Source organism: Macaca thibetana, chromosome 11 (genome assembly GCF_024542745.1).
Source record: "Macaca thibetana thibetana isolate TM-01 chromosome 11, ASM2454274v1, whole genome shotgun sequence".
NCBI lineage: Eukaryota > Metazoa > Chordata > Mammalia > Primates > Cercopithecidae > Macaca > Macaca thibetana.
The window spans coordinates 76,753,877-76,767,891 of NC_065588.1; the positions used below are offsets into that span (position 1 = coordinate 76,753,877).

Genomic DNA, 14,015 nt, shown 5'->3' on the forward strand with positions numbered 1-14,015 from the left:
GTGATGGGGTCCTAGAGAAATTATTTTTTCTCTACTAATACACATTATTTTATTAACAATGTGGAATATTCCATTGGTAGTAGTCTCATGAAATTTGCATTTGATAGGTAATATGAAGTCATATGGTAATGTCCAATGCTGGATTCCTCTAACTGGAAATCTTTGCCTGGGTACTCCCCAGTGACCTGGCTGAGAGTCTCAGAGCTACCTGAAACCTGAGCCTCTTCCTACTGAATCCTGCCTTTCATCTTCCCTTTTACGGGTGTCATACCTGCGATCTGTGGCCCTTACTCCTTCCCTCTGTCCCTTAATTCTTCACAGATAATTCCCCCAAGAAACCTCTTACACATCCAGTCTCATTTTAACCTTTATTTGTCTTAGTACTCAAACTGATACATTTGAGTATCAATTGAGTAAGAAATTTGCATTTGAATCTGATGCTCAAAAAAGAGTGAACTATAGAACTGAGTCAAAAAAATTGATTCAAATGTTGGTATTTGTCTTTGATAACTATGTGACATAAGCTCTTTTCCCTATATACAAAATGAAAACAATATTGCTAATCCTGTGGGATTATTGAGAAGCTTTAAAAAAGAGAGTCTTGGCCGGGCGCGGTGGCTCAAGCCTGTAATCCCAGCACTTTGGGAGGCTGAGGCGGGCGGATCACGAGGTCAGGAGATCGAGACCATCCTGGCTAACACGGTGAAACCCCGTCTCTACTAAAAATACAAAAAACTAGCCGGGCGCGGTGGCGGGCGCCTGTAGTCCCAGCTACTCGGGAGGCTGAGGCAGGAGAATGGCGTAAACCCGGGAGGCGGAGCTTGCAGTGAGCTGAGATCCAGCCACTGCACTCCAGCCTGGGTGACAGAGCAAGACTCCGTCTCAAAAAAAAAAAAAAAAAAAAAAAAAAAAAAAAAAAAAAAAAAAAAAAAAAAAAAAAAGAGAGTCTTAAAAAATATGGAAATTGAAATTTGGTTAAGTAACTTACTGATGCTCAAGCACTACACACACACACACACACACACACACACAGAGTGAACTGTAAGACCAAATGAAACAAGCAGAGCTTCTTTACATATAGTTTGGAGATATTTGTATGCATTGATGATAAATTATGAATTATCATGGCTCTTCTAGAAGTTATTCTGGTAATCTGTTAAGATTAAAAGTACATGTATCTTTTGTTGTAGAAATTCTTCTCGTAGAAATCTATTTCATAGAAACAAAAGGATAAGTAAATAAAGCTCAATGTAAAACAAGGCTAATTATTGTAGCACATGTGTAAAAACTGGAGGAAAAGTGAATTCCTATCACCAGATGAATGGTTGAATAAATATGATGCAGCGACACCATGATATGTAATAATAGTCGTTAAGAAGAATGAGTTAGCGCTGTACCTGGTCACTTGGAAACACTTAACCAAGTTATATTTAAGCAAAAAAGCAGTATGAGGGGTAATTATAATACATACTAGAGCCCCATTAAAAAAAGCAAACAGTGAGAAGAGTGTATTGTGCATGACTATTTATCTATTTTGATATGATTATGTGAACATGGAAGAAAATATGGGAAACTATCAGCTAGATGTTTAGCATGGATTAACTGTGGGAGGGGTGCTGGTATGACTAGAACAGAAATTAGTGAACCAGCTAAAAGAAGCAAAAGAAACTACACTAAAATTATAGTAATTAGTAAATATGTTTATGCATTTATAAAAAATATATATGAGTGAGAGCATATATAAATTGAATTTTTAATATGCAAAGAGGAGTCAGGTGCCTGAAAATCACACCTGGGCTCTATTATCTCAGGAAAGTCTCAAATACATAATTATGCTTTCAGGAGATAATAATTGCTAAATGTCTGCTCTCTCCAAGCACAACTCTGTATAATTTGTTATTTATGTTTGTCATCACTTTATCGGTAAATTATCTGCATGAAAGGGAAAGGGTTTTTCTTTTACTGATGAAGCAAAAACATCAATTGTAGTGACATTTCTTCTTTGTTTATAGCTCCAGCACGACCAAAATCCAAACCAACCCCTATTTATGATGCCACAGGAAAACTGCTTGTGACTTCAACAACAATTACAATCAGAATGCCAATATGTTATTACAGTGATGATCATGGACCAATAAAAAATGTACAAGTGCTTGTGACAGAAACAGGAGGTATCATCAAATGTCAGTTCATCTTTTTAAATCGTGGAGTGTAAATTGCTGAGTGCTAAAAAGAATGTAGTTCAAATTAAGATTGACTGCCAGTTATCACACACCTCTTGAGATTAATAGATTGTCAATATTGTTATTAGCGATACCAATCATTTCTTTGTAAGTAAACAAATAAGTCATTTATTTATTTTATGTATAAAACTTTTATAAATGTCATTTATTTATACCAATGATTTATTTATTCTTATTTACCTAGCAAGGAAAGGCACAGTTAAAATATGTGATTTATTAGTTCCATATACTAGTAGACAAACATGTTTTGACTTTGGTAAGATGGAATCTTCATAGCTTCTTTGGAGGTGTGAACAAGTTAGTTACTCTTGATTGAGGGATGTTCTTTCTCTACCTGATAAATCATCCTTTATAACAATTCCTGTAGATTCCCATGTAACAGAGAAGAACAGGGTTACCTGCCTATCAAGGTGGATCACTTGAATCATCTCTGGTGACTGATGTTGCATCCAGATTCCCCTTATGAAATTATAAAAACACTATTTATAAATGTAAAAATATATTCACATGTTATTTGTAATTATTATTCTCTTTATTTCTGAAAATAGCTCAGCATGATGGAAATGTAACAAAGTGGTATGATGCATATTTTAATAAAGCAAGGCCATATTTCACAAATGAAGGCTTTCCTAACCCTCCATGTACAGAAGGAAAGACAAAGTTTAGTGGCAATGAAGAAATCTACATCATAGGGGCTGATAATGCCTGCATGATTCCCGGCAATGAAGACAAAATTTGCAATGGACCACTGAAACCAAAAAAGCAATACTTGTAAGTATAGGTTGTATCTACCATGCATTCTGTTAGCAAGCTAGTTAGTAACTTTCATCCATCCACCTGTCCTTCCATCTTTCCAATAAGCACTGGATGCCCACCATGTATAGTGACCTGATTTTTTCCAGCACTAGGAATAGAAAGATAAACCAAAAATTATTCTTACATTCCATAAACATACAGTATTATAGGGGAAACAGGCAACCCTAAGAGTAATTATGATTTGATAAGTTATATAAGGACATTGTGAAAAATGTACTACTGGAGAACATAGGTATATAGGAGAATTTGATTCTTTCTGTAGAGGACAGTGTGACTAATGTGTTTTTCACTTATTATTTTGCCATGCATGCTGATGTACAGGATTTTTGAAACACTATCCTATCCTTTGATTTAACAGTGGCTTCCCTTTATGTCACTCATAACAATAACTCTCTACTTTTTATCTCATCAAACATCTGAATGAGTGATAGAAATATTTAATACTGCCTTTAATATTTAGCTATTTATAGCCCCTAAAAACCTAACATTTTAAAATCAATTTGATATTTTGTCTGTATTAAATTATTTGCCAAATTGATTATTTTTCTTTTGAATTGATTGTATTATTTTTGTATCATAAGACTACAATTTTTAAAAGAATCATCTTAACCTTATGTGATTTTCAAAATATAATTTTTACTAGTAGTTTTAAAAATGCAGGTGCTTTCATTTGTGCCTGTTAGTTAAAACATTATCAAATTCATTACAAATGTCCTAAGCCAAGTTAACATTGGAAAAATTAGAGAAATTAGGCAAATAAAAATAATGCTTTATCATCTGGATTAAATACAATTACTTTGGTTCAAATTCTAGGTTATTGCCTGAATATCTATTACATATATGATAATTTTAAAAATGATATACCACCAAGTATCATGTTTATTCATATTTATAGTTTATTTATTTTGCATATTTGTTCCCGAAACAGATTCTTCATATAACAAATAAAATCATAAGAATTTTATAATGGTAGAAGTTAAATCATGTATTGCAATGTATTGGTTTTATGTTTTTAAATGCCCTTATGCCTTTATTTTTAAATTAAGTAAATTTCAATTGTCTCTGAGGATTTGAGCATCTTTTTGTAATTTTTAAGCTTGATCTTCTCCTGTATCCTTTATTTCAAATGCTATGGAAGCATAAAAGTATACAGATGCAACTGTGCACACACAGAAATAACAAACATTGTTCCTGATGTGTTTACATGTGAACAAGACAAGTTCTATATCATCATTCTAATCTGATTCACTAGCGTTTGCTAAAGTGATTGAGGTATAACAGTTATTATGCCTTTTATTTATAAATTATGTTAGTGGAACATCCTTCACAGATATCAGATCATTCCATCTAAAGAAATCCATGAAGGAGGTGATCTGCTTCAGTTGTTTAAGCTGCTAACTGTTCACAAGTTTACCTAATTTTTAGCCCCTGCCTCAACAAATTCATTGGGTCAAAGTACGAGATAATTATTTGTCTCATATGAATATAGCATGTATTTCTCCTGATGATGATTCCATTCAAAATTTTCATCTTGTAAATTCATTTTATTTTGAATAAAATATATAGTTTTTGTAATTATTTCTTGAGTTATTCCTAGGAAAAATCACATGATATGCAAAGTGTTGATTTTTCTTTTTTTATTTTATAGATTTAAATTTAGAGCTACAAATGTTATGGGACAATTTACTGACTCTGATTATTCTGACCCTGTTAAGACTTTAGGTAAGACATATTTTGAAGTTTAATTTATAATCTCAACATATTTATCAAAGTTGGAACATTTATTAGTAAATGATTAATCCATGTCTAGATGTTCTTAAATGCAAACTCATTTAAATCTTAATTAGCCTCTCTAATAATATTTGTGGGTTTTTAAAATTTTTTATTTTAGGTTTAGGAGTACCTGTGAAGGTTTGTTACATAAATATGTGTCATGGGGGTTTTCTGTACATATTTTTACATCACCCAGGTATTAAGCCCAGCACCCAATGGTTATCTTTTCGCTTTTCTCCCTCCTCTCACCCTCCAGCCTCAAGTAGACGCCAGCGTCTGTTATTTCCTTCTTTGTGTTCTTAAGTTCTTATCATTTAGCTCCCACTTATAAGTGATAATGTATGGTATCTGGCTTTGTGTTCCTGCATTAGTTTGTAAGGATTATAGCCTCTAGCTCAATCCATGTTCCCACAAAAGATATGATCTTGTTCTTTTTATGGCTGCATAATACTCCACGGTGCATATGTACCAAGACACCTGCACACTGTTCACTGCAGCAGTGTTCACAATAGCAAAGACATGGAATCAACCTAAATGCTCATTAATGACAGACTGGATGAAGAAAATCTAAAAGTATTTGTAATCTTCCTTTAAAAGGTGGATGTTCCATACATTCTTATCTGGACATTGGTTTTGTCAGGGTATTGGTTCTATGCTGAGATAACTAACATTATACCAAATAAATATTTATTTGGTTCTTTTAATATACAATCTTAAATATAAAGCATTTTTACCTATATATGCTTGTGGAAAATTTCCTTAAATAACCCTAAAAACTATACTCTTACAAGTCCTTTTTAAAATATTTATTTTAAACAACTCTTTCATGAGTTTCTTTCACTTATACCCATCTAAATCAAGCTTACATAACACAAGAATACGGTTTAGTCAGATATATATATATATATATAAAATCGTCGTCTCATTATCACCATTGCCATAGTCCTATCTAACATTAAATATTCTGTGCCTGACACCCTTCTAGCTCTTTGCACATATTAACTGGAGAACTCATCTCAACTATCTTTTAAGTTAGGTCAGTGCTTCTCAGAGTGGTTTTATAACCCAGGGGATATTTGGCAATGTCTGGAACCATTCTTGGTTGCCATAACAGAATGGTAGTGATGGTGGTGCATGCTACCGGCATCTAGTGGGCAAAGATTAGGAATGCTGCTAAATTTCCACAATGCACAGAACAGCCCATAATGTCAGTGCTCCTGAGGATGAGAAACTCTGACTTAAGCCCTAATGTTGACTCCGTTTTACAGATGAGGAAAACAACGCTCAGATTCTTTCAGTATTTAAGTGGCTAGGCCAGGATTCCAACATTACAGAACAGGATTTCATAACACTACATTACAAACACGGGATTTAGACCTGCGTTCAAATCTTGGCTCTGTCACTTGAGAAAATAATTTAATTTCTATATATCTGAGTTTCCTTTGTTGGGAAAATATTGATAAGAGTATTATCCTTGAGGAGTTGTTGAAGTTTTGCATTAAACAACATATATAAAGATATTAATATTTTATAGTTAGTAAATTTTTTAAGTTTAATAGCTTTTTGGGGTAGATTATAATAACATATTTCAGAAGTATTTTTATTTAGGAGAAATTATTTCTCTAGCATTTAACTGAGAGGATCACAACATTCTACATCATTTGCACCAGGCCCTCTAAAGCTCCAATTTATTTGTCTGTAATACCTTAAAGAACTGTGTGAACAGGGTATTTCTGGGGCACCACTTGAGAATGTGGGACTTTGTGTGCTGCTCAGGACCTGGAGAGCTGTTGCTCAGTGTATCTTGAACTGCTGATAGACTTCAGTGAGAGTTATGACAGGAGAAAGACAGATTGTCCCAACATTTTTCGCCAGAAATTCTCATCAGGTTATGGAAATACTAATTGTACAAAAAGCCAGCCTCCACAGCCTCTACATACAATCAAGGAAATTTTGCATCTTGAAGAAATAAAAAAGGGGCATGTAGTTTGCTACGTAGATGTCTGTAGAGAAATAAAAAATAAAGTTCTTTGGCTAAAATGCTTTTTTACCAAATAATTTCATCATTTTAAAGCTAGCTGATTAGTCTTGTGGTTTTGAAATTGTATCAAGTGTTTCTTCATTTGATAGGTGAGTCTATCACACTCTGATGCCACCACAGTAAAATAAATGTCTTCTTGTCATCAACATAATTTCCTATAGGTTACAGCATTCAGAAGTCATTACTCTAGCTAAGTAGTGATCCTGGTGCATTTGCCAGTGGAAGGTAAAAGACCTAGACAAGACAGATAACTCATGTGTATTAGGAGATAATATTTTATAGGAGCAGTGCTGAAAGGAGCTAGCCTTGCTGTGTTGTATGACGTTCTCTTTCATCAGCTTACTGGTTTCATACAGATTTTTCATGGGAAGGCAACATGTCCAGTCAGTTATCTGAGAGGCAAAGTTTAGACATTCAGGGTAATAGAAATGAGAAAGAAAAGCCGTAAAAGGGGGAAGCCCCAAGGATCAGGAACCACAGGGCACAGGAGCATGATTCCTTAGATTCTGCTAAATGGCTTCTCTCTGCCCAATGATGGCCTCATCCAGCACTACAGGTAATCTCAAGGAGCTCCTCAGTAATAGTCTTCTCTTTCTTCTTTCCACTCACAGTCAAGGTGGTGGAATACAACCGTTAATCCTGGAATGTAGCAGAAATACACAGTCAGGTTTCTGATTCCTTCTTTGGAATTATAACCACTGCCACCCCAATCATCTAGGTATGAATCTTGGTGTGCTGTGGTAACAGAAGGAGTCCACAGTGAGTAAAAGATGTGTAATAAAGGACAGAGCACAGGATCCTACGAAGACTAGGGAAGGAGGGACTGATGAAACGTAGACTGGACACAATACATAGAAAGGCATTGGGCTGCTGGGGGATAGTGACAAGGAAGGGTCCTATGTATCTATTATCAAATTACTTGGAGTTCAGTATATTATTTGTAGACCAGTGGCATAATGACAGTCTTTTAGGTTGCTCCTTAGAGTGATCTTCCAGGGACTCTCTCCTGAGATACAGCAGCTTTGTTAATTGGCCTTTACCCTACAATGGTTATTCTGGATTGACCACATGGAGTTCTGCTATTTGGATAGTCATTTATAGCGAGTAAGACAGTGACAAGTGGAAACAGAGGAACTTCCTTGGTTTGTAATTGTTAGTTGTGGTGAAATGAGAATGCAACCACTGGAGCAGAATTCCTCAATGACTAGCAAAGTAGCCCAGCCATTTCTCTGGTTAATGGATTTAACACCATCAATTACTGTTGTCATATTTGCTTTCTACCAGACCATTGAGTGCCGTGGTTCTATGGAGATTAGAGTCACTTTGATAGGTCAAGCAACAAATAACATCCCCTAGAAGTGGTCCTGGTCCATTTGACATTAATAGAAGGCTGTAGATCAGGAGTATCCAATCTTTTGGCTTTTCTGGGCCACGTTGAAAGAAGAAGAATTGTCTTGGGCTACATATAAAATATGTCAACACTAACAATAGCTGATGAACCAAAAAAAAAAAAACAAAATTGTACAACCATGTCTTAATGTTTAAAGAAAGTTTTAGAATTTCTGTTGGCCCACATCTAAAGTTGTCCTGGGCCAAATGCAGCCCATGAGCTGCGAGTTGGACAAGCTCACCACAGATTCAAAAGAGTTTTTAGTAAAAGAACTTTGCAAGGGAAGAAACTCTAGAAGAACTCAAAGAGAAAACAAAGTTTATCAGTTCTCCAGTGGTCAGTGGTAAGAATGGTTTCATGGTTGTGAGAACAGAGGCAGGCAAATAATAAAGTGCATTCATATAATACCCCTAGTGTCATCAGAAGATGAGAAAGGGTAATTGAGTCCTTTTTTCTCTCAAATATGTCATGTGTTGGGATATATGAATCATTTGCGGCAGGTTAGGAACTCAAACATTCCTAATAAGCCTGCTGAAGACATATGTGTGCATGTAATCCCAGACTACAGAGAGAGAAGTCTAGGTCCCATCAAGGTCATCCACCCACCAGGGGATAAGCATTCATTCACTGGTATTTTGCACACCACAGGCAGTGAGCACTAAGCCGAGTTGCCTGTCTGTTGAAACTTTAGGATTTAAGAGCTTTTGCAAGGCTCTGTTTCCACAGACCATTGTAGTGGTAATTACGCCTCTCAGAGACATCATTATTTGGAGTTTAAAATTAGGGGCAAAAGAATCACCATAGACTGATAACCTTAAAAATGCTTAAGTTTAGTGAAAGGGGCTAATGAAAGTACAAGTGAGAGGGGGCCAGGCAGAGCTTCACTGGATGGATAAGTACGAGACTGTGGAAGAGCAGTTTGCATTTAGGGAAACCTTTCCGGTCTGTAGGGATAAACAGGGAAGATAACATATGCATTATTTTAATACTAAATAAACACTTGAAACTTATTTGATTTTGTTTTTACTCAAGATTGAGTATTGGCATTTTTATTATCAAAATTCACAAAAACCACTTTTAAAGTTTTTGAAGAAATCTTCCCGAGGCACTTCACTGTATAGAAAGTGCTTGTAGGCAATGTTTTGATTACAAGGTTTAATTATAGAGGAATCCTGTGATTTGAAAACCAGACACCCATTTCTGTACCTTACAGGGCTCTCATTAAAGCTGAACATGATGAAATCTTAAACCCCATGGCAAAGGCACTCTGTGATTGTTTTCTTTTGTCATAACACTTCTCATTTAATTACTATGCTAACAATGAAAAGTTCCAATGTGCTCACTTAGATTCAGAAATAGGGAGTTGCTATGTGTCTTTTGCATCCAAGGGATTACTTCCCTAAAGTCACCAGAGGAACAGAGGAAGGTTGTATTTTGTTAACGAGACAGTGGTAATGTGGTAGTGAACCTCACAGACTATGCAGTCAAGACAGACATATTTCAGGCAGGCTTAGTTTATATATTGAATTCATGAGATTGTGGGTTAATTACTTAACCAATTATTTTCAAGTTCTGAAATCTTATTTCTAAAATGAGAATACTAATACCCACTTCAGAAGCTAACGAGGAGATTAAGCCAGATGAATAAAATGGATGAATAAATATGAAATGTTTGTTAATAAAAATACCTGTCATTGTTTATGTACCAAGTCTTTACGGGGTTTTCCATATAAACTCATGCATCTTCACTGTAACTCTGTAACAAGAACTCCTATTTACATATCGCCAATTTCTAGGTAAGAAATTTGAAGCATTGTGGTTTTTAGTAACTTCACTAAGGTTTTTAACCATCCCAAAGGTGGTAGCAGAACCTGCTTTCAGACCCAGGCAGCATGACCCCAGTCAGTGCTGTACTTGCAACCATTGCACACACTATCTGCAAATCACTAAGTCCCCAAGTAGCCCCCAGTTCTTTACCATGGGTGATGTTTCTGCTCCCACATCCTATCTTTGCTTACCATTTTCTCTTCTTGATATTTTTAATTATTTCTAGCTGCTCTCTTTTCTCACACTTTGTCTTGGCTCTTGAGGTTAGTGTTCACAGGTAAGCATGTGTTGTTTTTGTGTGCAAAGATATGTTTTACTTTTATTTTTTTTAACACTGAATAATGTGACTTTTCTCACACCCTAGCAAACACTTTATTAGCTACTTTTAAATTTTTTCCTGTCTGTATGGATGAAAATGAGTTCATTCCTATAGGGTGTTTTAATCTATATGTTTAAAATTTTATTGAATATTGACAGATTACACATGTATATATTTATGGGGAACAGAGTGATGCCATGATATATGTATACCATGTGCAAATATATATTTATGAGGAACAGAGTGATGGCATGATATATGTATACCATGTGCAATTATTGAATCCAGTTAATTAACAAATCCATCACCTCAAGCACTTATCATTTATTCCTCCTATCTAACTCTATTTCTTGAATTATGGAATTGAGTAACTTTTAGTAAATTATTTGCCTTGTGTTTGAATATCCTATGTGACTAGCACTGGGTCAAAAGAGAAGATGAACTCCTTATACTTCAGTCCTGTTATAAGAACTCATTTTTTCTAATAATAATAATAATAATAAAGAAGGAGGAGGAGGAGGAGGAGAAGGAAAAGGAGAAGGAGGAAAAGATTTTCCATTTTATGTGCACCTTTGTATTGAGCCAGGCATTGTACTATGAGCTTTACATCTCATTGAATTCAAGCTTCTCCTTAGAGAATAGGCTTAAAAACGGACTTAAAAAGTTGGATACATATGCTGAATTTAAATAATGATAACTTCAGTCAGAAGATAATACTTATGAAAAATTAGTGCTTTAGAATTATGATTTGCCAAATTATAGTAGTACAATTTATTATGTAAACAGAACAGTTTAATGTGATTTGTCACAGGATTTTAAGTCTAGTCAGAAATGACTTGCGCCTATTACAAAAAGAATCATGTTTATATTTTTAAGTAAAAGAATTCCATTTTCTATTAAAGGATTCGGAGAAGTGACATCATTCTGTACTGTTAATGCTCTGTGGGTCCATGCATAGCAGTGAATCAGAAAGTGTACTTGATAATCAGGGAACATTTTGTCCTCTCTCAGTGACACTTTTGTAATTCATGTGCCCAAAGGATTACATATTGTTTATTAATATATTATATGTCATTTCCTCATTTGGCCAGTGCTTTGAAATGGTAATCTAATCTAAAAAAATTTTTCGTGTGGTCTATGAGAACATTTTTTTCCCACTGAGTTCTAAGACCCAGTGATTCATTATTACCTAATAAAGAGGATTCTTTATTCATTTTCATGCCTCCTTTCCCAAGCATATCCAATTAGAGTCACCATGTGAAAATTCATAAATCAAACCATTCGTATTTTAATGTATAAAAAAGTGTATCTAAAATACTTTATAGATACATGCTGCTTTCTCATTTTTAAAATTTAGCTGGAGATTCTAGCAGACAATGAAGTGCTGATAACTATTTATTCAAATCCACCACGCAGGATAGCCACAAGAACTCTTTTCATATTGGTAACATTTCATAAGTACCAATACAGGACAAAAAGATATAGCATTAATACTTGCCTATTTTACAGATAGGTAACCTATTTTGTCACTTGACTGTAATTCTTTGTGCAGTAAAATTATAAATCATCATGTAACTTAAAATTGATTACAATTTTAATTAGTAGCTGTGCTTAAAAGAAATTATTAATAATTTTTATATTCTTATTTGGTTCAATGCCTGATCTTCAAACGTGAACATTTTTAATGTTTTTCAAAATCAAAATATTTGTTCATTAGTAAATTTAGCAAATATTTATTTAACATTTACTATGTGCACAGTACATGTCTCAGAACGTGGAATAGTTTTGTATAAAACAAAAACTCCTGTACTCAAAGGGGCTTACATTCTGGAGGGAAGGACAGAGAATAAACAGTAAGAAAAATAAATAAGTTATTTATATGTTAAAAGAAGATAAAGTTATGGAGGAAAAAAAGTAGAACAGAGGGAAGGAGGAGTGCAGGGGGAGGCAGAAAGTGCAGGGAGTTGTGTCCTTCAATTTTAAATAGGGTGCTGTGTTAGTCTGCTCAATCTGCCATCACAAGATGTCATACATGGGGTGTGTTAAACAATTGAAGTTTATTTCCTCACAGTTCCGAAGGCTAGAAATCTAGGATCAAGGTTCCTGCCCATTTGGTATCAGGTGAGGGCTCTCTTTCTGGCTTACAGATGGTTGCCTTCTTACAGTGTCCTCACATGGCCCTTCCTTAGTGCATGAATGGAGATAGAGAGAATATGGTAGGGGGAGGAGGAGGAGAAAGGAGTGAGTCACACACACACACACACACAGAGAGAGAGAGAGAGAGAGATGGAGAGCAAACTGTGTCTCTTCTTATAAGTTACTAATCCTATCAGATCAGGGCCCCACCCTATGACCTCATTTAACTTTAATTACTTTCTTACTCCAAATGCAGCCACACTGGGGATTCGGGCTTCAACATATTAATTTGGGGGAAGCACATGTATTCAGCATGTATAGCATTCACTATAACAGATGGTCATCGAGAATGTATTTCAGCAAACCTTTAAAGGAAATGAAGTGGCTACCCAGAAAGATATACAAGGGATACACACCTTTGCAGGCAGAGGAAGAAGCTACTGCAAAAGCCCTGTGTCAAGAATGGCTTTGTGTTATTCATCATTAAGGAGGCTAATCTGGCCCCCTAGGAGTGAGCAAGCAAGGTGGGGACTGGAAGGGAAATCAGAGGGGTAACAGGGGACCAGACAGTTAATGAGGGACCAGATCACACAGGCCACTGAAAGGATATGGGCTTTTCTCGGTGAGAGATGAGGAGGATTTTAAGCAGAGAAATAATATTTTAAAAGGATTGTCCTTGCTTGTATATTGAAAATAGGCGGAATAAGGACAAAGGTCGATACAGGGAGACTTGCTAAGTTTTTAGTTCTGCAAGACAGGATGGTGGCCTAGATCAGGTTATTAGCAGCAAAGGTGGAGCAAAGTGAATGGAACATACATAAAAGTAGAAAAAATAGTGTCACGAACCCCCAAATACCTACTAACTAGATTTAATAATAATTAACATTTTGCCACATTTGTTTTATTTAGGCATTTGTTCTCTTATTTCTGAAGTAAAGTAAGTCACAGAACGCATATTCCACTCCTAAATACTTTAGTATGTTTCTCTAATAAGTACATTTTTATTATATTGCTGTGGTTAAACTTAGTAAGTTATCAGTATTATTTAAGCTACTTGTATATACGTTTTCAAATCACCCTTTGATTTTTTTATTTATAGTTAATTTATTTGAATCAGGATCCAAATAAGAATTTGCACATTATCTTTGATTGTTCTGTTTCTTCTATTTTTTTTAAAGAGCCTTCTTTTCTCCTTTCTTTTCCCCCTATGTCATAGACTCACTGAAGAAATCAGGTAAGTTGTCACGTAGGAAGTCCCATATTCTGGATCTGTCTGGTTGTTTTCTCTTGATGTCCTTTAATTTTTTTTCTTTCTGCCACTTTCTTGTAAATTAGAAATAAGAACTAAAGGTTTGAGTATTCACAGTCAATATTACTGTCAGAAGTACATTATAGGTCTTGCTGACTAGATCAAAATACCTTCCATCAGGAAGTGTAGAATATCTGATTGTTAAACATGATGCTAAAATT

At 35.1% G+C, this 14,015-nt stretch overlaps 1 protein-coding gene and 1 long non-coding RNA gene across 2 annotated transcripts in view; one reads left to right on the plus strand and one right to left on the minus strand.

The window, feature by feature from the left end:
• Positions 1-14,015, plus strand: part of PTPRQ (protein tyrosine phosphatase receptor type Q) — a 212,754-nt gene that overhangs the window by 153,342 nt on the left and 45,397 nt on the right. The window contains exons 31-33 of the mRNA XM_050749268.1: positions 2,013-2,171; positions 2,792-3,014; positions 4,708-4,781. Coding sequence (XP_050605225.1) covers positions 2,013-2,171; positions 2,792-3,014; positions 4,708-4,781 — 456 coding nt within the window. The remainder of the gene's footprint in view (positions 1-2,012; positions 2,172-2,791; positions 3,015-4,707; positions 4,782-14,015) is intronic.
• LOC126931248 (uncharacterized) overlaps positions 3,932-14,015 on the minus strand; it is an 83,332-nt gene continuing 73,248 nt past the window's right edge. The window contains exon 4 of the long non-coding RNA XR_007717801.1: positions 3,932-7,512. This is a non-coding gene — a long non-coding RNA (uncharacterized LOC126931248). The remainder of the gene's footprint in view (positions 7,513-14,015) is intronic.